At 39.8% G+C, this 23,123-nt stretch overlaps 2 protein-coding genes across 6 annotated transcripts; one reads left to right on the top strand and one right to left on the bottom strand.

Moving 5' to 3' along the window:
* The first annotated feature begins 772 nt into the window (after positions 1–772).
* LOC122886132 (collagen alpha-2(VI) chain-like) lies at positions 773–13,540 on the top strand. 2 transcript variants are annotated; one of them, XM_044218096.1, is made up of 28 exons: positions 773–1,086; positions 2,968–3,130; positions 4,494–5,104; positions 5,209–5,229; positions 5,370–5,435; positions 5,543–5,596; positions 5,732–5,776; positions 5,874–5,900; positions 6,015–6,041; positions 6,179–6,223; positions 6,322–6,375; positions 6,656–6,718; positions 7,437–7,499; positions 7,594–7,647; positions 7,750–7,785; positions 7,877–7,939; positions 8,500–8,562; positions 8,889–8,951; positions 9,085–9,147; positions 9,236–9,286; positions 9,364–9,462; positions 10,519–10,581; positions 10,685–10,720; positions 10,817–10,862; positions 10,949–11,101; positions 12,012–12,467; positions 12,557–12,595; positions 12,680–13,540. In XM_044218096.1, exons 2-28 carry the CDS (start codon positions 2,974–2,976, stop codon positions 13,279–13,281), a joined length of 3,120 nt encoding a protein of 1,039 aa, XP_044074031.1. In that variant the 5' UTR covers positions 773–1,086; positions 2,968–2,973; the 3' UTR covers positions 13,282–13,540. The 2 variants fall into 2 exon arrangements, with proteins under 2 accessions (XP_044074031.1, XP_044074030.1); XM_044218095.1 differs by having other exon boundaries at positions 776–1,086; positions 2,968–3,139.
* Positions 13,483–22,329, bottom strand: xrcc5 (X-ray repair complementing defective repair in Chinese hamster cells 5). Of its 4 annotated transcripts, none has more exons than XM_044218100.1 (21): positions 22,035–22,329; positions 21,536–21,649; positions 21,237–21,420; positions 19,482–19,530; positions 19,217–19,339; positions 18,621–18,800; positions 18,348–18,462; positions 17,672–17,810; positions 17,467–17,579; positions 17,258–17,320; positions 17,042–17,179; positions 16,847–16,943; positions 16,260–16,390; positions 15,820–16,016; positions 15,478–15,568; positions 15,246–15,315; positions 14,997–15,106; positions 14,659–14,755; positions 14,392–14,459; positions 14,189–14,263; positions 13,483–13,973 (listed from the first exon to the last, which is right to left on the bottom strand). In XM_044218100.1, exons 1-21 carry the CDS (start codon positions 22,047–22,049, stop codon positions 13,959–13,961), a joined length of 2,184 nt encoding a protein of 727 aa, XP_044074035.1. In that variant the 5' UTR covers positions 22,050–22,329; the 3' UTR covers positions 13,483–13,958. The 4 variants fall into 4 exon arrangements, 3 of the variants coding, with proteins under 3 accessions (XP_044074035.1, XP_044074034.1, XP_044074036.1); XM_044218099.1 differs by lacking the exon at positions 22,035–22,329 and adding an exon at positions 21,838–21,985; XR_006380264.1 differs by lacking the exons at positions 14,392–14,459; positions 22,035–22,329 and adding an exon at positions 21,838–21,987 and having other exon boundaries at positions 13,832–13,973.
* Positions 22,330–23,123: the final 794 nt, after the last annotated feature.

The raw sequence follows: 23,123 nt of genomic DNA, 5'->3' as shown, positions 1-23,123 counted from the left end.
AAGTATCAGCAAGAATGAAAAGAAAGGTGTTCAAGACGGTGGTGAGACCAGCGATGTAGCACAGTTTAGAGACAGTGGCACTGAAGAAAAGACAAGAGGCAGAGCTGGAGGTAGCAGAGCTTAAGATGTTGAGGACGGACAGGATCAGGAATGAGTACATCAGAGGGACAGCTCGTGTTAGATGTTTCGGAGATAAAGTCAGAGAGGCCAGATTGAGGTGGTTTGGACATGTTCAGAGGAGAGACTGTGAACATATTGGTAGAAGGATGCTGAGGTTGGAGCTGCCAGGCAGGAGGTCTAGAGAAAGACCAAAGAGGAGATTTATGGATGTAGTGAGAGAGGACATGAAGTTAATTGGTGTGAGTGAAGAGGATGCAGAGGACAGGGTTAGATGGAGGCACATGATTCGCTGTGGCGACCCCTGAAAGGGAACAGCCGAAAGGAAAAGAAGGAGATATTTTTTTAAATAGGAGCAATTTTCTGTTGATCGACTAATCAATTAATCAAATAATCGTTTCCTAAACTGCAATTTTTGAATAGTTGCAGCAGTTAAATTCCAACATGACATCTCTGGTGCTGTATAGTCTTGAAACATAAACAGACTGTGAGTGTGCACAGCTCTCTCCATGTAAGGATGTGGAGCAGGGGAGTTGAAGTGTTTGTAAAGCTGCACTTTGGAGAGAATCAGTCTGTGACTCTCACATTTATTCTGTCAAATCAGGTAGATAAATAGATTATTGCAGCATGTTGTGTTTATTTAAAGGCACTTTATTTTCCAGAATTGCATCTTCTGTTTTGGAGACTGTGCTGTCCTTCTTGACTCCAGCTGCTTTGTCAAACAGCAGACGATGAAATGTCTATTGCGCGTGCGCGTGCGCGCGTGCGGTCCCCGGACGCACTCGTGCGTCAGTTGAGGATAAAAACGGGCGGATCCTAGACCAAGCGCTGACCCTGACTGACTTCGCTGATATGGGAACTTTCCGATTGAGATGAGTATCTCTAGTTTACTGTTTCTGGAAATTGCTTGAATTTCCTGGCAGTCTCAAGTAGCAGCTTGGATTTTACATTCTCCATCCCGTTGCCGCGGTGAGTCCACTTTATTTAAACTTTTAGTGGTTTAGTGCAGTTTAGTGTGTAAAGCAGCTCAACACACCAAGCAATTAGTCTTCTGTTTGTAGGTCTACTTGACTTTACAGTTGACATGTGGTTTTGGAAGAAAATAACTTGAAGTAAGGAGAGTGAAATTAAGGTCCTAATGTGGACACTTTGTGGGAGATACTGCATTCAAAATGTTCCTTGAGTAAAAGTACCGAAGTATTAGCAGCAAAATGTACATGTATAGACTTCTTATCATGCAGAATGGCCGTGTTCAGAGTTTTATATCATTATATTGATGCATTAAATAATGCAGCATTTTAATGTTGTAGCTGGTCGAGTGGAGCCTACTTTATATACTCTAGGGTAGTTTGATACGGAAGCCCTGAGAGGCAAGTGAGAAAAAAAATTCTGGTGATCCATTTTCTAAGTCTGATCTAAATAGTTTTCTCTCCTGTGTTTATGACTTAAGTACAGGTGAAAAAAGGTTTTGGCAGGATAATCTTTCTAAGATCCTTAAAAAATTATCTGTGAAACAGGTGGGGCAAAATGCCAGGTGAAATCTTTCTAAGTTACTTTTTTTCCTTTGTGAAAACAGGTGAAAAAATTTTTGTGTTTGTTGTAATAATAATTTCGACCACAAGAGGCTGAAGTGCAACACTACCCCGTGTTCTAAATAGGACTAAAAGTATTCATGTTTTCTTCCAGGTGAGTTTTGATTTCTCCATGCACTCTTAATACAAGGTACATGTGCGATACTATGTGTTAGCAAGTTATGTAACATTACTGTCATGTCTTTCTTTTGGCTAGAAATGCATTATAATCAGCGCTTCACCTGGAAGAAAACATAAATGCTTTTAGTCCTATTTAGAACATGGGGTAGTGATGCACTTCAGCCTCTTGTGTTGCCGAAATTAGTATTACAACAACAAAATCCTGATCCTGACAAAACAAAAATTTTCATCTGCCAAAACTTTTTTTCCACCTGTTTTCACTTCGGTATTAAACTACCCAAGAGTATATAAAGTAGATAAGTTGGCTCCACTTGACCAGCTACAACATTAAAATGCTGTTTATACATTAATGCATCAATAACTATAATATATAATGACATAAAACACTGAACATGGATCACCAGAATTTTTTTTTACTTGCCTCTCAGGGCTTCTGTAGATTGTGTTGCAATACATAATTTTTAAAAAAAAGTGTTTTGAATGTAAAATATTCATCTGTGAAATACTGTATAGTTAATAACTAAGCTGTCAAATAAATGTGGTGGAGTAAAAAGTACAATATTTCCCTCTGACATGTAGTAAAGTAAAGCGACTGTCCATCTGTTGTCTTCTGTTTTGTTTTGGGAACCCCTGCTGTGGATTGGGGTTAAACTAAACCAACAATTTAATCTGTGTTTTGTTAATTTTTTTTGATGGTTGATGTTGGGTTGCAGGGATTTTCTGCTTTTAGTCAAAGTAATCCTCACCTACAGCACATCACTGTCCTATCAGCTCGCACCAAACAGTATAACTCTTCTTTGGATGGTGATTTCCTTACACAAAATCTTATCTATCTTATCTTTTTATGTTTTATCGTTATTGACATGAAATTGTTTGGAAAACCCCAGCGTGGATTTCAGTTTGACTAAACAGGTCGGATGCAACAACTAAACTTTCCATTTCAGCTACAATAATTTAAATATTGTCCTCTTTTTCCACACAGTCTGGTTATTCACTGACATTGTTTAAAACAACGATAAACATTCCTAAGCTCTGTGGAGACGCCTTCTGTGAAGACTCACTTGTTTGACAGCTATTTCCTGCATTTAAAGTGAGTTAAAACTGTCCTATTCATTCCTCTCTGTCTTGTTTTTTGTAGTTCCAAATGGCAATGATTTTAGGGTTCATCTTTCTCTGCATGCTCCAAGCTGCAATCCCTCAACATGTGTCCCCCCGTGGACCCAGGCCGATACCTGGGCGAGGTGACAGTCCAGGGCCGACTCCACCTCCACTCCCACCTCAGCCCACACCAAGACCTGAAGGTTGTCGGAGTGAGTTTCATTCATTTCTTTCTTGCTCAATAGAATATGATAATGATGTTATTTTTTAAGAATTGGGGCCTTTTTAGTGATGGAAGAAGTATTAGGAAATACCACACTATAAAAATGCTCCATTATTAAGTAAAAGTACAGATGTATTGGCAACAAAATGTACTCTAAAAGTACTCATTATGCAGAACGGACCTTATAAGTGTTATTATACTATTGGATGATTGTTATTGATGCATTAATATGTAAGTGGTACTTTAATGGTAGTAGTTGGTCATGGTGGAGCTACTTCTAATTGCATACTTACATTAAATACTTTTTGGTAGTTTAATCTATAACAGTGCATCATAATTCATAAATTGATCATTTGTTTTGTATGAAAAATATTAATCTGAAAAGTAACCAGCAACTACAGCTTTTGGGACAAAATAGTTGTGTTGAATAAAAAGTGCAATATTTCCCTCTAAAATGTAGTGGAGTTGAAGTATCAAGTAGCATAAAATGAAAATACTCAAGTAAAGAAAACGTACCACAAAACTGTACTTAAGTGCCAGTGGTGAAAGAAGTATTCAGATCTACCTTTACTGAAATAAAGGTACTGATACCACACTGTAAAAATACTCCAATACAAGTCAAAGTAAAGTATTTAAGTTAAAGGATGTAAGTACAATCAGGAAAATGTGCTTAAAGTATTAAAACTAAAAGTACTCAATACAGACACGTGTCCCCTGTGACTGTTATATTATTATATCATTAGATCATTATTACTAATGCGTCAATGTATAAGCAGCATAAAAGTTCATACCTCAAAATTATTCAGAGTAAATAAAAATTATTAAGAAGAATAAGCAGCAAATCCCCACATTTGAGAAGCTGGAACCATGAAACATTTGACATTTTTTGCATGAAAAGTGACTGAAACAATTATCAGTATATGTATATAATAGTTGCCGATTAATGTTCTGTCAATCAACTTATCGATTAATCGACTAATCATTTCAGCTCTACTTGTATGTACTGTTGGGTATTTTAATTTATAACACAGCATTATATTTTACAAGCTCTTCATACCTTTTGTGTGCAAAAGAAATCTTAATTAGTATTTTGTAAAGTAACTAAAGCTTTCGAATAAATGTAGTGAAGTAAAAAGAACAATTCCCTCTGAAATGCAGTGGAGTTGCAGAATAAAGAAAATACTCAAATAAAGGACCTCGAAATTGTACTTAAATACAGTACTTAAGTAAATGCACTACTTGTAGTGACTTTCCACCACTGCATGTAATATGCTCCATCTGTCCAGTGAAACTCAACAAAGTAGTAAAGATGTTGACACATTTGTCGATGTTCTCTCCTCCAGCTGGGATAATTGACTGTCCCATAAAGCTGTTTTTCACCATCGACACCTCTGAGACCATCGCCTTACAGGAGTCCCCACCTGGGGCACTGGTGGAAAAAATTAAGGAGTTCACCAAAATCTTTGTCCAGAAGTTGGCTGATGAGGAGTACAAGGGCCTGATCCAGATCACCTGGTCCATAGGAGGCCAGAACTTCTCCCAGGAGCAGTGGGTCTTCAGCCAGTTCACGACCAGGGAGAACTTCATCAGGAACCTCAGTGGGGTTGAATACAAGGGCAAAGGCACCTACACCGACTGCGCCCTCAAAAACATGATCCACCAAATGACCCAGCACTATGCAGGGACAGGGAGCGTCCTCTTCTCTGTGTTCATTACTGATGGGCATGTGACAGGAAATCCATGTGGAGGGATAAAGACGATGTCAGAGAAGGCCCGGGAGCAAGGGATCCATATTTTCTCAGTGGCAGCATCCAGGACCATCGATGAATTAGGGATGAGGGAGATAGCCAGCTCTCCCTCTGAACTGTACCGCGATGACTACATAGCTGTGGAGATTGATGAAGGGCGATCAAAAATAAAGACTGAATCCATCGATCGTATCATAAAAGCCATGGTGATCCGAAATCCTTTTCTTACCTTTAATGCTTATATTTGAATTCAGATTTAAATTGCAGTATCACTATCACTACTTCACGTAGTGTTGTTTTTTCTTTGCAGAAACATCAAGCCTTTTTACAGGTAAGAAATGCTTTGCAATTACTATGTGTATGTTTATGCAAGACTAGCAATTAAAGGAGTTTTGGATACATTTCTGCTTTGATCTGTTTTCAAGTAATACTACATTTAATATTGTTTTGTTTTCCTCTTTGATCTTGTAGTGTTATGAGCATAAATGCTATGAGTCTCCTGGAATTCCCGGACCAAGAGGGCCTCCAGGTCCAAAAGTGAGTACTGAAACACAAAATCAAAACAAAAGTATAGAAACAATGTGTGTTTCTGCCTGTACCAAAGATTGTTTTGTTGAAACGTCAATATTTCTGCTTATTTCTAGGGTATAAAAGGAGACAGAGGTCATAATGGGCCAAAAGGTGGAAAGGGTAAACAGGTATAAATTTACATCATTACCGCCCTTGAAATAATGTAAATCAACATTGTATCATTTTAATGCTGATATATATAATTATATATATAATTAATTAATAATATAATTGTAATATGAAAACAATTTCTCATATTACAGGGGGATCCTGGCATTGAAGGTCCAATAGGACAACCCGGTCCAAAGGTTTGCTGAGGCCCACTGGTTGATGATTTTGTGTGCTGCATAGTTAACTAAGTTGTCATTCTTTATCTCAATAACATCCTTCTGTGCTCTGATATAGGGAGCGACTGGTTTGACAGGTGACAAGGTGAGAGATAAATCTTTACATTCCCAAAATCTTTAAAGAAATCTTTATTTTCTCTTTATCTGTCAAATTGAATGAAATGCTGTTGGGATTAATGGCTCTGCTGTACCTTGACAGGGAGAAATCGGAGCAAGTGGTGCAAAGGTGAATAACTTTTTTTAATTTTAATAACGGTTATCCTTGCGTACATATTTTCTTTTTACATCCTACTGCATCCAGTACTGTCGATGTTTGCATACTGGAGTTAATTTCCTGTCTTCACTGACGTCCAAATACTATAGGGTGTGGCAGGAGTACCTGGCAGGAATGGAACCGACGGCCAAAAGGCGAGTCTTCACATGACAAAGTGAAATGTACAGTATGCCATGACTCTTAATATGTTCAGTATGCTAACATGATATCATTGTCTCTGGGAAATCTGCAGGGTAAAATTGGCCGAATTGGAGCTCCTGGTTGCAAAGGTGATCCAGGTGACAAGGTAAGTCTAGTAGTTATACAAAATTATTTTTCACATGTTGCTTTCAAGGTGCTGGTATTCACTGGCATGCAGCTATAATAGATGCTACCTCCAAATATTACATGTGGTTTATCTTTGGTAAGATCATGAATATGTCCAATTGTATTCTAGCCATCTTATTTAATCATATTTATTAGCTGAAATAACACATGTAGCTGATTCATTTTACAATCCATCTGCCATATAGCTGTAAAGATTAGTCTACTGAACTACTGAATCATTTTGTTTTTGCCTCTAAAAGGGCCCAGATGGCTACCATGGAGATGTTGGTGACACTGGGCTACCTGGTGACAACGGAGAAAAGGTCTGTATTAAATCAAAACTAGGATATTTCTCTTCCCTTTAACATATCGGCAGATAAAAACACGACTAAGAGTTTACAGCCATGCTAGCAGCTCTATGATGCTGTACTTTCTGATCAGCAGTGCTTTGAGCTAAATGTTAACATCAGCATGCTAACGTGCTAACAATGACATGCAGGTGTAATGTTTACTATATTCATTATCATAGCTTAGCGTGCAGGCTAACATTTACTAATTAGCACCAAACACAAAGTACAGCTGAAGCTGACAGAAATTAGTTTTACAGGGATTTAGTCAAAAAGCAAAGTATTTGACAAATTAAAATCTTGTCCTGGTGATGGCGCTAGAGGAAAAGTGAAGGGCTCCTCAAAGTTATCACAATTCATCCTGAGGGGGACATTAATGTCTGAACCAAATTTCACTTCCAAAGATTGTTGAGACATTTCATTAAAAACCACAAATGTCAACCACATGGTGGCATTAGAGGAAAAGTCAGAGGATCACCAAAGTCATTAGGATTCATCCTCTGGGGAATATCCATGTCTGTACAAAAACTAAATTTTACAGCAAATCATTCAGTAGCTGTTGAGATATTTCATGTCTGGACCAAAGTGGTGGCACCGCTACTGTGGCTAAAAATAGTACAGTATTCACAATTTTTAAACAGATGTTTCAAATGAGCATTAGTCTTCAGTCATGTATCTTTGTTTGTTTGTTCAGGGTGACCCAGGCCTCCCTGGAAAACCGGGTCCGCTTGGCCCTGTCGGTAATCAAGGACCAAAGGTAAACTTTAAATTAAAACACAACAGAAAACACTGTCAGAAAATGACAATTCTCCTTGACTTAAAAATCACAGAACTGAATCTCTGTTCCTTAGGGTGAAAGAGGAAATCCTGGAAATCCAGGGCCACCAGGAGAAAAGGGACCTCTGGTACAGAACTCAATTTATTTTCACTATAATTACGTCTCTTATATACTACTGTGAGTTACCGTTACAAAGCTGACTCTGAAATACAACTATTATCTCTTGCAGGGGGTTCCTGGCTCACCTGGACCAAAAGGCGAAGCGGTATTTCAAACACTTTTATTTGAAAAAAATATTTGCATTTTGAGAATATGCCATAGTTTGTTATAAATTATTATAAAATAAATATTAACAGGGAAGGAGAGGAGACTTTGGAACAAAGGGAGCACAAGGTCTTGTTGGGCCAAAAGGAGAAAAGGTAAGTTCAGCACTCATAGAAAGCTATTTCATATACTTTAATCACTTTAACATTCATTGTGTAATTTTTAGAGTTTCAGTTTTGTTTTTGGAGCAGGTTTGCAGCCTTTTTTAAGACCAACCTGACAAAGCTGCAGAAAATACCAGACTACAGAATTTCATCTTAAATATGACTCAATTTACTGTAATGTGGAGAGGAACATGATGGACACAGAGCTGGAGATCTGAAAGCCAAATAACTACTTATTGTGAAACGCTGACAAATGGCAGTGGTTTCTGTTGACCTTACACGAGATTTCAACAGCGTGAGAACCAGACGAGTACCATGAAATCAAAAAGTTCTGCTGGGTTTTATAGAGAACAACCATAAACACTTCCTTGCCCAGTATTATTTGGCTCTGTTCTGCTATGGGACATTTCCTAACCAGATTCTCAGGAAAATTCATCACATATTTCACTGAAATAGAATTATCGCCTCTCAGTTTACTGTTTGTGTTTTGTATACATTGGTTGATGATTAATGGTGTAGTGCGCATCCTGACACATTAATTTATTTTCGAGGGAGATCGAGGGCCACAGGGAGGAAGAGGTCGGCCCGGGGAAGACGGACTCAAGGGCTCAAAGGTGAGGAGATCCTGCTGTGGGTGGATTTTGGCAGAGGGGTGACTCAGCAGCTTCCTAAGAACTCAGCAAGTCCTTCCTTAGACCTCCAATACTGGAGTTTTGCCCTCATGTACCAGGTGTCCTGCCAAAATAGCCTGTTATCATAAACACACATTTCTAGGGAAATTGTTCTGCAAAAGAGAAAATAAGCCTTTTTTTAAAAAAAAATGTGTTCAGTACTATGCATTGCCAAATTCACAACAGCATGAGTAATTCTGTGCATGTGGGCTGGAGTGAAGGTGATTTCCAGTACTGATGTTTTCTCTGTTACTTCCTCTCTATTCCAGGGAGACCAAGGGCTACCAGGACCAAGGGGCCAGCCAGGAGAACCAGGGGGCCCCGGAGGAAATGTGTGTCGTTTATAACATCATAATTATCAACACTAAACACTCATCGTGTTTTGAGTGGATTCTTAAGAAGGTATTTGTGTGAAATACATGGTAGATGAGACAACTTTCACTTAAGTTGCTTCTGTGGTTGCAGGGCACCATGGGAAATCCTGGAGATCCTGGACCAAGGGGAGACTCTGGGATCCCTGGACCAAAGGTGGGTAAAACTTTTCTGTTCATCACTTTCATCATGGCATCATGTAAAATATTATAACATTTTGTGATGTTAATTTTTTCTTCTAAAGGGTGACACTGGAAGACCAGGTTTCAGCTATCCTGGACCGAGAGGATCCACTGTATGGTTTTCCGTTTACCTCACAAAATTCTTGCATATCTTGAATACTTGAGTCTAAAGTAACTCTGATCTTTCCAGGGAGACAAAGGTGATCCAGGCAGAAGAGGATCCAGAGGGGGCAGAGGTGAATGTGGCGCCAAAGGAGAACCTGGAGATAAAGGACTACTAGGAGAGCCCGTAAGATTAATAACAAAATGTTTTAAGTGGAAGCGTTTTGACCAGGGGACATGTAGATTAACAAAACTTGATGTTGATGTTGATGTTTCAACTTACCATGAATGGTATCTAGCCGTGCAGATAGCTTTCATTTTATGTGCCCAAGTTTTGAGATATGTGTCTGAGATTTCTGCCACCACTCCAATACAAGTTAATTGAACAGAATTCGGTACTTACAGCATTGAATAATTACTTTTCAAAGTGCAACAGCAACGCGTCTTTCCAAAAACATGTTCCAGGTACTCAGGATAATGCACAGACCTCACTGTGACCACTTTTCACTGGGACTCTTTCTTCAGTAGAAAGTAGTTCCAAAGAAAACTCTTCACAGGCAGGTCTGTGGATTGTCCCGAGTAATCAGGACATTGTTTCTGGAAAGAGATTTTGTTGGTGATATATTTTTTTTTATGTAAATTTTAAGTGCTTTGTCCAACACAAAGGAAGTTTCATTCACCTCTGTTGTACTGGGATTGAGGCAGAAATCTTAAGAGATTCAGTCTCAAAATCTCAGCTGATGCAACTGAAAATATCTGCAATGCATGGTCTTTTTGTAATTTGGATGAAATGACCCTTTAGAATGTATTCTTCAGTGAGTGACAGTGAGAAAAGACAGCATAGTAAACAAAACATGCATACGTTTCTTATTTGGACACACACCGACAGTCCCAAGAGATCATGTGACACCAGCCGGACCAGTGAGGTGTGATGTTTCTCGATGTCAGATATTTAAACCATCATTAACACTTAATAACAGCTGTGTAATTGCACAGCTTAAGATGTTTTGCGGAGTCGTGCGCCCACATGCTTAGTTCTAAAGAAATGCCTCGTAAAACACACAATAAAAGACATTGAAAACACATTTTGGAACGTTCTGCTAAAGTCCTCCACATAATAAGAAACATTTATGTACTCTTGGGATTCATCAGAGGCAGACACCAATAAGAAAAATATGACGTCCAAGAGCAATATTATGCAGAAACACGAGTCACTTCCACTGAAAAATGTTTTCTGCTGCAGGGGGAACCAGGTCAGCTGGGTGAGCCAGGAGAGAGAGGACCCAAAGGAGACCCTGGATCTGCTGTGAGCAACAGCACAACCACTCAATAATGACTTGACCATACATGCAAATTTGAGATCCAATTGCATCATAGCTCTCTCTTTGTGTGTGTGTGCGTGCATGCAGGGGGACCCGGGACCAGTGGGCGATCCTGGGCTCACTGTGAGTAGACTTTAAAAGGCATTACAGTTTTGAAAATACTATATTAATTATATTTCTTGGTTGTATTACTTCTAACCTACATACGTGTCACTGCAGGACTGTAATGTCATGACGTACATCAGGGAGACGTGTGGTTGTTGTGGTGAGAAAATATAATCACTGACCAAACACACCTTCATTGTTTAGTTTCTCTCAGCATACTGATCCTGTTCTTGTCTTTTGTCTCAGACTGTGAGAAGCGCTGTGGCGCTCTGGACATTGTATTTGTAATTGATAGCTCAGAGAGTGTTGGGCTGACGAATTTCACCCTGGAGAAGAACTTTGTTATCAACACCATCAACAGGCTTGGATCTATGGCCAATGACCCTGCGTCACCAACTGGTACAGTCGAGCAAAAACACAGCACAGACCTCCCAACAAATCCTTTTGCAGACACGGTTTCAAGTGACAAGAAGCAGAGGTTGCCATAAAAGATTAACCATTTCCAAAGAGTGAATCACTTAATCCAACATTGAGATTACAGTTAGAGCCAAAAATATTTGGATAGGACCTCATGTTGGTGCTGCAGTCTTCATTAACACTGTGACTGAAGTGACCGTCAGTGTTGCATATTTTCAGCCATCAAGTGTTACCAGTTAATATTTCAACATCATACTGTAAACAGTGTCAATTCACATTCACACTGATGTGAACACAAAGCCAAAACACAACAACACAACATTAATTTCTGAAAAGCACCTCTAACTAAACATTTAAAGGATAAGGTTGGCAATATTCTATATTTTTCTTTTCTTTCTAGAAAAGACCAAAACCAACAATTAATTAATGCTACTATAAAGTATAACCTGTGTAGCCCAGAGAGAATATAGGACCTCCATTGTTGTCTAAAAACAATGGAAAACACATAAATGAGCCACACCATTGCACTGGGTGACATGTTCCTTCATTACAAAGAAACTGTAGTTCACTTGAGTTAATTCCACATACAGCATGCTGCTACCGTAAATACTCACAACAGCACCATGTGTGTATTAATGCATGATTGAAAGAAGTCCCCAACATACATCTGTTTGAGTAACATTTGCTAAACAAAAATTAAACCATAAATTTGTTTCCCATTTTACAAACATGAGAAACAGACTAACACATTTTTGGTTTTGGTATTTTTGTGAGATTTGTTGACAGTAATAACTTATAAAGATAGAATAGAATAGAGTAATGCCAGCCTTAACCTTAATAACTGAACTCACAAATTTGGAAATGCACAAATTGACATGTCTGCCTCTTCTAGGCACAAGAGTTGGAGTTGTACAATTCAGTCACAACGGGACCTTTGAGGCCATTCGTCTCGATGACCCGAACATAAACTCCATGTCTGCTTTTAAAACGGCAGTGAAGAAACTGCAGTGGATTGCTGGGGGCACCTTCACACCCTCAGCCCTCAAGTTCGCCTATGATAACCTCATCAGGGACAGCAAGCGAGCCCGAGCCAAAGTGTCTGTGGTGGTGATCACAGATGGCCGCTTTGACCCGCGCGACGATGAGGATCTGCTCAAGTACCTTTGCGACGACGACAATGTGGTGGTGAATGCCATTGGGGTTGGTGATATGTTTAAAAAGGAACAGGATGATGAGATCCTGGGGTCGATCGCATGTGGCAAGAAGGAACGTGTCACCCCGATGAAGCGTTACATTGACTTGGTGGCTGACGATTTCATAGAAACGATGGAGACCGTGCTCTGTCCCGGTAAGCCTTAACCGGTACACACAGCAGGATGGCAATACCGGTCCTTCTGACCATTTGTCTAACCCATGTCCATTTGATGTCCCTTCCAGAGCCGGTGATTGTGTGCCCTGATCTCCCTTGTAAAAGTGGTAGGTGTTCTTCACGGCTAGATTATTTGTTCGATGTTTTACTGGAGTGCAGCTCAGTGAGAGATTTGTTTTCTTTCATTACAGAACCTGATGTTGCTCCGTGTGTCCAGCGGCCAGTGGATTTGGTATTTCTACTAGATGGCTCAGAGCGCCTCGGGGTGGACAACTTCCGGCATGTCCGTGAGTTTGTGCAGAAGGTGGCAGACAGACTGGGACTGGCCCGCAGCAAGAACGATCGTATGCGAGCCCGCTTGGCACTGATGGAGTTCGGCAAGGAGAACGAGAATCACGTGGCCTTCCCTCTCACACACGACCCTGCCGTCATCGCTGATGGCATAGCACGCTTGCCTTATATGGACTCTTCTTCAAGCGTGGGGCCTGCCATCATCCACACCATCGACAACGTCTTGGGTAAAGGAAATGCTCGCCAGACGAGACGCAATGCAGAGGTTTCATTTGTTTTCATCACAGATGGCATCACTGAAAGCATCAACCTGGAGGAGGCGGTTAGTGCCATGCGCGGGGCACAGGTCGTCTCCACAGTGATAGCCACAGGAAATGACGTTGACCAAGAAGTCCTAACGAAGCTGGCCATGGGTGACCAGGACGCCATCTTTAAAGGAAAAGACTTCTCTGGTCTGTCCCGGTCCAGTTTGTTTGACCGTTTCATCCAGTGGGTATGTTAAAGAGAGACCATGTGGACGTGAAGATTATACTGGTGCTACTGCTGTTAATCAAGCATTTTAAATACAGGTTAACTATGATTCTACTATGCACTGTACAATTTGCAAATGACGTCACAGCATTGTGCTTTACTTCATTTGTCAGGAAAACTGTATTCATCCTCAATATTTTGTTATATGCAAAAACATAGTACAAGTCGAGCATTCTTCATCAACCATTAAGCTTTACTGATTTAAGATAATAAACCTGCAGTTCATTGGACAAGGCAATGCTGTCTTCTGTAAAGTCACAAGGGGTTTCTAGTGCACATAAATCTTGAGACTTAAAGCACTCACTGTATCCAACTTTACCTAAAATTACAGTAATTTTGACATTTAAGACATTTCAGACAAAACACATCTAAAGCCCTCGACATACAGTACTTGCAATAGTTTTTGTGAATTCTAAAGAAAATAGTTGTCTTTTATACAGTACTGGTGTAAAAATCAGTTAGGTCAAAGTCATTGTTCTGTGCGGTATGTATGCAGTTACTCAGTATCACCATTTACAAGAATTAGGGGTCTCCAAGTGGGAGGCGGAACAATGGACGGCTGAATTGGTTTGGTCTGGCTGGGCTGAATGATTGCATTCTTTTCGTTTCTCTGCATGTCCACTGCAGACTCTCCCACTGCCTCCCTTATTACATCATGTCCAGCTGCACAGGAAGAGAAAAAAACATGTAAAAAAAACATGTAAGACTGGAGAGTTTATATGAAAGGTCTCAATAGGCCAGGCACATCATCATACACGCACACTGAGGCACATCCTGCAGATATACAGGAAATGGCTTTAACATTAGTTTGGAGACACATCATTTAAATATTTAAAACCTTTTGACTGTCACAAAAACAACAACACAGAAACACTTACCAAGTCATCAACATCTCCAGTATCTTCAGCTGGTGGGGCGGCCGCCTCCTCTTTCTTCTCCTCAGCAACCAGAAACTGGACAGGATAGGCTTCAGTCAGTAGGACTAGAGTCACAAGATCACCTTCATTTCAAATATATATAACAGTTGCTCTCTCCTCAACAGCTAACACTGGTTTAAATGGGGAAGTTTTCATTAAGTCACCTGATTAGCTTCGATTTTAGATACGGTGCTTCCTTCAACCTCATCCTTGCTGATCAGAGTTATTGCATCTGTCAATCAAACAGCAACAATTAAGCCCACAAACACTGAACTCCTTTAGCAGACTTATGATTCAGGCCGCAGCGCATTTTTAAGCATCAATCAGCTCCCATTTTGCACTCAAGAAATTATATGGTAATTTCATCTCATCTCAAGGGAGGAATGATTTGAGAGAAATCCTGCAGCCCTGAGTAAAGAGGCTTATCATACCTTGAACAAGCAGGTCCCAGAAGACCTCCAGCCCTCTGTTTGGGATGCTTCTTTTCAGGGACTGGAGGTAGCTGTTGTACAGATCGGCATTCCCCAGCTGAATTACAAAAGATATGAAACATTCACAATCCATTTATGAGTCTCATAAAAGCTCACATCTACATACAGACACATAAGCACATACTCACACCAGAACTGGCCTCGGTTCAAGTCGCGAGAAATGAAACAGACTCATTGTAACCTTCTAAATTGACTCATAATCTCCATAGCAAAGCCAAAACAGAAACCCCCACATCATCATGCATTTCCCAAATGGAAGATAGCAAATGTTTATTTACCTTAACGGACTGCTCTCTAAAAGCCTGGATACAGGTGATGCTTTTCATGTAGTAGTGCGTGTTCTTGTTGCTAAGCAACTGCTCTATCCTGTGAGTCAGTTGCTGACAGACTGGGAAGGACATGGGGGTCACCACAACCAAACAAAAAGATAAACACAATTACCAGGGCTGAACATGAGTCATGATGGTTTATAACGCAACCAGAAGAAATGTTTATCAGGCCAGCTCGCCAGAAAAACTGGATCTCACCCTCTCCAAATGGAAGACTCTTCTGCTTGATTAGAGTATGGAAGTCTCGGGCTGGATCCACGCTTCCCACCTGGTTAAGTGTTTAAAATTAGTGAGGACTGAAGTGAAATGGAAATTTTAAAGTATGCCTGTTCAAACAAGTGGTGAAGTACTTTATTTGGAATAGCTGATTTTTATAGAAAGTGGTTATCGCTCTAGGATTATTATGTCATCCAGCTCCCCTGATTCTCACCGAAGTAACAGAGCCTTCGGCAATGCCAGCCAGGTTATATTCCTCCTCTTCTTCATCTCCTTTTGCCTTCCTGGCATCTGGCTCTTCTGAGCTGTAAATGGCAAAGGGGGTCCGTTAGAATTCTGAAAATTAAAAAACTATTATTTTTATAGCCAGTAAAACCTCCATACACACATACCACAGACACTTAAAAAACATTACTGTAAGAGTTAAAATAAATAAATTACATTCCAAATGCTTTTATACAATCTTCTACATAACTATTTTGACACTTTTCACTACATGACTAGCAGCCCTGTCTGTAACGTTCAAAGGCCCTCCACCACACTGAATCTAACTTACTCTTTGCCAAATATCTGAGCACTAGTCTTCAGCTTCTTTTTCTTCTCCACTTCTGTGAGAGGAAACTTCCTCTTTATCTCCTCCAGTGGAGCTTGGCAACGTTCAGTAATGACATCAGGGCGCTCAAGAGCAGCCTTCAGCCATGGCTCCATGGGGGGAAGAGGGGTGCCGGGGCTCACTGCCCGATGATGCAGACACTGAAAGAAAGGTTGGGTAGGGAAGGTGAGACAGACGGTGACAGGAAGAAGCAATCCTGGTTGAATATCAACAGCCTCTAGCTGGTGAAGCTCTAGTCAGACAAATGAAAGGTTTTTTTTTGTAATGTCACTGAACTGACAATGACACCCCCGTCTCCTTCAAAACCTTGCCATCTGCCTCATCTCAGAATAAATAAGTAATAGGAGTGCTGTATCTCTTAAATACAAACTGGACTGCAGTACCTGGAAGTGCCTCTGGAAGTGAGGGTTGGGAATGTGGTGGACCTTGAAAATGTCCTTTGTTTCTGCATTATCATCCTCTTCTACCAACATCATGGAGTCAATGAGAGAGTCCACAGCTGACAGCTGGGTGTCTAGAGAAATCACACAACACACAACGGTCCATTCAAGTCCATTCCTCCATCTCTCAGTGAAGTCTTCCAACTTATTTTTCTCATTATTATATCTTCTTTATTATCCAACTGTAGAGCTGCAGTGCCAGCCAGTATCAGACTTGCAGTTCTGAACCTGTGCCACATATAAAACTAGATAAGTAAGAGCAGTGGCAGCTAAGAACTGCAAATGTAAATGTGTTAAAATTGCAGCAGCTTTTCCTTTGCACTTGAAGGGGGCAACAATGTCATGTTAATGCCTGCAGGTCTAAATACTGTAGCTGCTGATGTGATAATGATCAGAAAGCTCCCTCTTGTGGAGAATCTGTAGTCAGTTAAACATCAATGTGCGAGTTCAAGTCAGTTCTGTGAGGAGTTTTGTATCTAAAAAGAACTGACATCAAAACTTTGAATAAGCTTGACATGCAGAAACTGTACCTGATGGAGTGAACCGTTTGTTATTCTTAAGAGAAGGAAACGTAAACTGTCTTCCATGAAAGTCTTCCATGAAGGGCAGCTGGACGTAAATCAGACACTATTGAGGGTGAGAGACACACAATTAGCTCTGTGCTGTTTGACACAGATTGAGTGAATATACTTGAAAACAGCATGTTTAGGAGTCTGTGATCTCACCTCATAGTCCCGCTTGATGCACGGGAAGGCTGCCCCTACTTGAGGGTTGCTACGCCGGTCATAGGCGTACCGTACAATGGCCACCATTTGGAGCTCATCTAGCGCTCGGATGAGAGCGGACAGCGCAACTCCTGCATGCTGCTCAGACAGAACAGTAGAAACAGGTCAGTATCAACATGTAGTTACCAGCAATGTAGCAGTTGTCTCCATTCTCACCTCATCGTCCTTGCCAGGAAACATCTTGACGACTTGACTCCCCATGAACTGATGCCGACGTACCTACAGGCGGAAGGTAAAAAGAAACAGTAGGTAAATAAAGCAACCAGCTAAGTCTAAAAGTTTTAGGTTTACATTATCTGAGATGTGTTTTACTTGAATACTTTTTAGATACCACGTTCATCACACTAGCATTTAAAGTACAATACCATGTTCTGTTTGGTGAAGCCAAGAACAGCAAAGCACTTCCCATCGTGCTTGTATTTCATCTGGTCTTGATCTACTTTGGAGAAGGGAACAATGTCACTTCCATAACGAAAACCTGTTAAAAGAAAAAAAAGAAGTGATTGTGTTTTAGAGTGTTATTAAGTAATAAGTACAACAACATTCACCTTGGACATTCAACTTTTTCACCTTGGATGGTATCGTCCTTCTGCACCTCTGTCTCATTGTCATCATCCAGACAGTAGACAGTCTCTCTCTTCACGTCGTCTCTCTGGGTGGTTTGAGCATCAACCGTAATCCACGATTTCTTCAGTCTCTCTTCTGTCACCTGGAATACATGGTGAGTAGTATTTGTGGGTGAGAAAACCTTTGGCTTCACTGCTGTCATCTGTGTATTTACATGACGCAGTAGTTTTTGAAGTCATTTGAAGGATTCCTTTCCCATGCCCAGTAAGTGAATGAGCAAAACACACATAACTGCTACAAATTTACAACACTCAGGTAATAAGTGCAACACTACTATGCAATATAACTTTAAGTTAAAAGATACATACTGGTATGCAGGGTATTATAATCAAAAATTTTCATCAAAATTTTTATTTGTATTTTATCATTTTATTGTAAGTAAACAAATGAAACATGACAAACATCTGATTAAAATTCTCCAACACTAACCAATGAGTACAATACATTTTTGCCACAAGGTGTCACTAATTGATCAGATTAAAGAAAAAGAACAAATCGTCATGATTACATGCTGAACAGCACTTAATTTTTCAGACGTGACAAAACTTTCGTCCTTCAATAAAGCTGTGTAATAAGCATGTAGTATAAATTCATCCAGTGCACTTTACAGTAAACTCACTGCTTTGTATCCAACAATACGGATGGGCAGAGAGTTGCCAATGGTCAGCTGACAGGGCCAGGCCATGGGTCTCCTCTCGATACGCTTGAACATACACAGCTGTTCGATTGCATTCCTACAGCAGGAGTGAAGCACAGGGAAAGCCAAATCATATGACATCATCCGCTTAGGGGATTCACTACTTTTAAATGTAGAAAGAACCCTGTGATAAAAAAACATATGTAAAGAAGTGAGATGTGAGAAATATCCAGTGTTTAATGAGAGCCCTCCAACCTGAAGGAGTAAATTTCATCCAGGCCGTCTTCCTCATCCAGGCTCAGCATGACGTGTTTCACCATGTCCAGGCCATTCTTCTGTTCCCTGGACAGACCTTTACCTGTGCCCGGGTGACTGGGGCCTCTTCTGTCCGCATCTCCTCCACCCTCTTCATCATCCTCCACAGGGAAAGGCAAACTGAAAAGTTTAGAGTAGCAAATTTGTGGAAGGAAGGATATATAGGTACAAGTAGATGCCATGAAACTACACTCAATGAACTTTACAATAGGCCCATTTAACACTGAAGGTTTGATCTGAATGCCTGTTTAATCCAGAGTGACTTCTAATAACTGACGGTATTAGGAGAATCAATAAGAGTGCGTATGTTTGTATATATACTAAAATTCCGTTTTAAACCTATAAATGAACCAATTTTCATTAAAATACCAATTATTAGCTAAATAAAATATCTCCCACAATTAGCCTGATTTTGATGCTACACAGTGGTGGTCCTGGATGTTTTAGTGTCCTAAGCAAACTCTCATTCACAGCTGTTGTCATTTAAAAAGGCTGCCATTTCTTTCATTCTTGTATTTTGTCTGACTGAACCTTACAAAAACTGCAGGGTGATGCCAGCTTGTTTCAGGTTTTCACTAATAACGTCGAGCTGCTCTGGGCTGGCCTGAGCGTTGAGGTCAGTCAGGAGGGCAATGATGAGACGATCATACTTCTTCCCCCTGAAAAGAAACCCCAAACAAAATGTCACATTATTGAAAAAAACAATAATCTCATCAGCAGACTTAACATTAAAATGCATGAACAGTTTGTATTTTTCTGTGAAGAGTGAGAATTATGTATGAGATACAGGCAGCTTCTTACTTTGTTTCTGTCTGAAGGAGATCCATGCAGACAACAAGAGCATCTAGCCCTGTTGAACAGGATTTAAGGAGCTAACAGATTCTCACACATCATCTGTACGCAAACAGGATCTGACCCATGAATAAAAGAGTCAAAGAGTTGGTCTTTACCTCACAACTATCACAGAATGGTCTGCTTTGTTGTACATTAAAAGCACATAGTGATAAAAACATGTAAACACAGGAAAGCCCACTTCAGACAATTAAATCCAATACACTAGACATCATTTGAGGGGATCTAATCATAGCTATTAGTTCTGAAATAATTTGTCAATTAAACAATGAGTCAGTCAACCTAAAACTGATCATTTACAATTTTACAAATATTTAATTTTAGTTGTTAAGAGAGTAAAAATCCTAAACATTTGTTGCTTATAGCTTCACAAACAAGAAGAGTAACTTTCTTTGGTCTGTTTGATATAGTTAGAGCCTGAATGTTTTAGGCATTTGGCTTATAGTTATTTTACAGTAGCAACTGTGTTTGGGATTGGGATAGTTTGGGATATCCCCAACCTGAGTTTTTGAGGCCTTCTACAAAAACACAAGAAACATCACATTTGGTTAGGGAACGTGGATTCTGATTTTCAGGAATAAATCCTTATAGACCATTTTCACAGCAGATATTTGACTTATCATAGCAGGAAAAGTACACCAGTGCTTTTGATGATGGCTGCATTCTAGTCCCAGGGCCATCATTGACGTTGTTAATTACACCTGTGCTTTTCCTGCTATGACAAGTACAAATGTCTGCAGTGGAAAAGGTTTATTGAGGGGGTTTCCTGGGTTATTACAAATGAGTGTGAAAAGAAAGCCCTGGAATTTATGTAGCATCCTCCTCTATCACAATATATGTGAATTTATATCAAAATTTCAATATACTGTCATATAATGCCTTTTCCGGGAAAACAATTAAGAAATTGTTAATGGTTAAAATATCCAAACAGAAATGTCTGTTGTCTTGTTGTTTTGGCGTATCCAGAAAATGAAATACATGAAAAAACAAGGTACTTAAATCACATAAAAATCCAATAAAATAAGAAGCACCTTGAAGGTGGGGTATGAGATTCTGGAGAAATCCAATACCATGATTTAGAGCGAACAACGACACAGCAAGTAATGTGACGAACATTTGCTAGGTTGTGGGTTAGCAAACCGTCACTACAGTTGATGTTGTGAAGCAGCCAGAGAGGACGAGACGGTTTCCCAGAGCCAGCAAACCAGCTCCAGGCAGCGATACTCACAACTCTCCTGCTACTATAGCTAACATCACAACAACAGCATATCTTGGCAAACTGGAAAGTGAGCGGAATGTCTATGGGGAAAGTCATTTAACGTTATCTGACACACAAATCATGGCTGGAATAGTGTTGTGTTGCTCGGTCCGAGCCACTTTGTTTGCTTCCCATTTACAGATCCAGGGCTGTGTACAAACCAGAGTTTTATTTTAGCGCACACACTGAACGGACAGCTAGCGGACTGTGAGGAGATGTTTGCTGAATTTGACAAAAAGACGCGTATTAGATTATACCCCATACCCCACCTTTAAGGTTGGCCTGATAAAAGTCATCTCAAAACACTGAACAATATGTTATCTGAGAATGAAAATTATTATTTGTACCAATTCTTCCACTGTAAAATGAAAGGTATCATTAGATGTAGCCTTAAAACCTATATACCTGCAAAGTTAGCTGATAACAAACATCAAGCAAAAGGATACAATCAGCCTGCTGACTCTCTGGATGGATCTGATTCTCTATTTCCTCCAGAAGCTCAAAATCAGGCACCATGAGGTGGCGATGCACAGTGATGTTCTGGTACTGGCCATCTTGGTCCAGTGAGTTCTTGGTGGAGTCTGTGCCAAACAGAACTAAAGCCAGTTCATCCTTGGTCTCTGCAAAAACCTGTTAAAAAAGACAAAAGGCATTTTCAAATGTATGTCAAAGATGATAGACATCCTCCAAGTAGATTTTGTTTGTTTCTTCTTTTATGGGGGGTAAATGTGTGGTAGAAGTTTACCTGGCGCTGGACAAACTTCTGGATGACTTTTTTAGCAAGTTCAAAGGAGGGCTCTTCATCCGGGGCAGAGTTGGACATGGAGAACCCAACATCCATACACAATACCAATGCTGACTACAGAAAACAAAAAATGCATTTCAGGTTTTAAGGAGATTTGTTTTAATCAACACATTAGGGTTGACTGAGCTTTGAGTACAAACAAGAAAGCATTTTAATATTTCAAAAGATATTGTTATTATTATTATTATTATTATTATTATAAAGTACCCAAAAGTTCTCCCGTTGTTAAAACCAATACATACTGAGTTTTGTGTAAATTCAATAACGTTTGCTTCAGTATCATGTCCAAACATGTCGCTAACGTCTAAAGCTCAATGAAAGAGAACAATTTGTTTCTAACGTTTGGAAACCGCCCATTTAAAACAACAAACAATAGCTAACCCAACTATAACACAAGCGAAATTCATTTCTTTAAGAAATGTAAGAAATAATGACTTACTTTAGCACCTGCCATTTTCTTTTTCCCTCTTTCTAAGACTGCGTGTCACTCTGTTATGGCTCCGGAAAGAAACAGTGAAGGGCAGGAACAAGAAAGAAGTTCCTGTTTACAGCGATAATTCCGCAGTTATCTTAGCGAGCTTCACACGATCCATTACTGTTGGTTGTTGCTCACCGTACGTTAGGATATATAACTGTTTAACGAAACATACTGGACCTGTATCAAGCTGTGATAATGTCATTCGTGGTGTTCTTGAGCTTGAGAGGAGTCAGTGAAATGAAATACAACAATCAGAAGTAGGTCAAACGCCCTCCAGCGTTTATACGGCACTGTGCACAGGGAAATTATGGCTGCGTGGTCTGTGCTCATTTCACGGCTTGTAGCCAGGGTTTCAGAAATATTGAGGTCATATTATTATAATTATTATAATTATAAATGCATCAATATATCGATGTGTATCAATAAATACACAATAAATAATAATAAAAGTTAAATGAATGAATACATATAGAAATAAACAGATTATAAGTCCACTCCCCCCAAAATGCAATTTTAATTCATTTGATTTATCGCATTCTATTTATTCATTTTAATTGTATTTTATATATGTTTTATTTCCCCACATAAAGGTCTAAAGGCTGTTTCAAAATCTTCTCCACACTGCTGGGAATACAATTATTTTGGGGACATACTAAAACCCTCAAATTTCCAGAAAAATGACTGAGAACATGACCTCACTGTCCTCACTCATTCAGTAGCCATGGCCCTGCCTCATTTGTGTGGTTTTAACCCATAAACACTGTGTTCAGTGTTTTAACCTTAAATTTTTTAACATTAGTTTAACAAAATCAGACAGTAAAACACGCCAGTACAAGTTGGTGAATGTGTGTTGGTCCTGACAGTGCTTTTCTCTAACGTACTATATTTTGCATTGGGGCATATGGATTTTCTTCAGTGAGCACCCGGATGTAACACCAGGGTGCCAATAATCAGATCTCAACGCACCCAGACCCCAGAGAGCCATCTGCATCTGTGTGCACCGTGCAGGGATATATGCTGACGTGTTTTTCTAAGAGATATTATAAACCA

This window comes from Siniperca chuatsi, linkage group LG12 (genome assembly GCF_020085105.1).
Source record: "Siniperca chuatsi isolate FFG_IHB_CAS linkage group LG12, ASM2008510v1, whole genome shotgun sequence".
Taxonomy (NCBI): Eukaryota; Metazoa; Chordata; class Actinopteri; order Centrarchiformes; family Sinipercidae; genus Siniperca; species Siniperca chuatsi.
Note: the sequence above shows the minus strand (reverse complement) of the source record. Positions and strands in the feature narration are given on the sequence as shown.

Excerpts from the sequence above, each read along its gene's own strand:
- LOC122886132 (XM_044218095.1), top strand. The coding sequence starts at position 2,974 with ATGGCAATGATTTTAGGGTTCATCTTTCTCTGCATGCTCCAAGCTGCA. Across the intron at positions 9,463-10,518 it reads AAGGACTACTAGGAGAGCCC|GGGGAACCAGGTCAGCTGGG; the intron begins GTAAGATTAATA and ends TTTCTGCTGCAG. Across the intron at positions 12,468-12,556 it reads GGAGACCGTGCTCTGTCCCG|AGCCGGTGATTGTGTGCCCT; the intron begins GTAAGCCTTAAC and ends TGTCCCTTCCAG.
- xrcc5 (XM_044218099.1), bottom strand. The coding sequence starts at position 21,888 with ATGTTTGGACATGATACTGAAGCAAACGTTATTGAATTTACACAAAAC. Across the intron at positions 18,801-19,216 it reads GGCATCACCCTGCAGTTTTT|TTTGCCTTTCCCTGTGGAGG; the intron begins GTAAGGTTCAGT and ends TAAACTTTTCAG. Across the intron at positions 14,264-14,391 it reads CTAAAATCGAAGCTAATCAG|TTTCTGGTTGCTGAGGAGAA; the intron begins GTGACTTAATGA and ends TATCCTGTCCAG.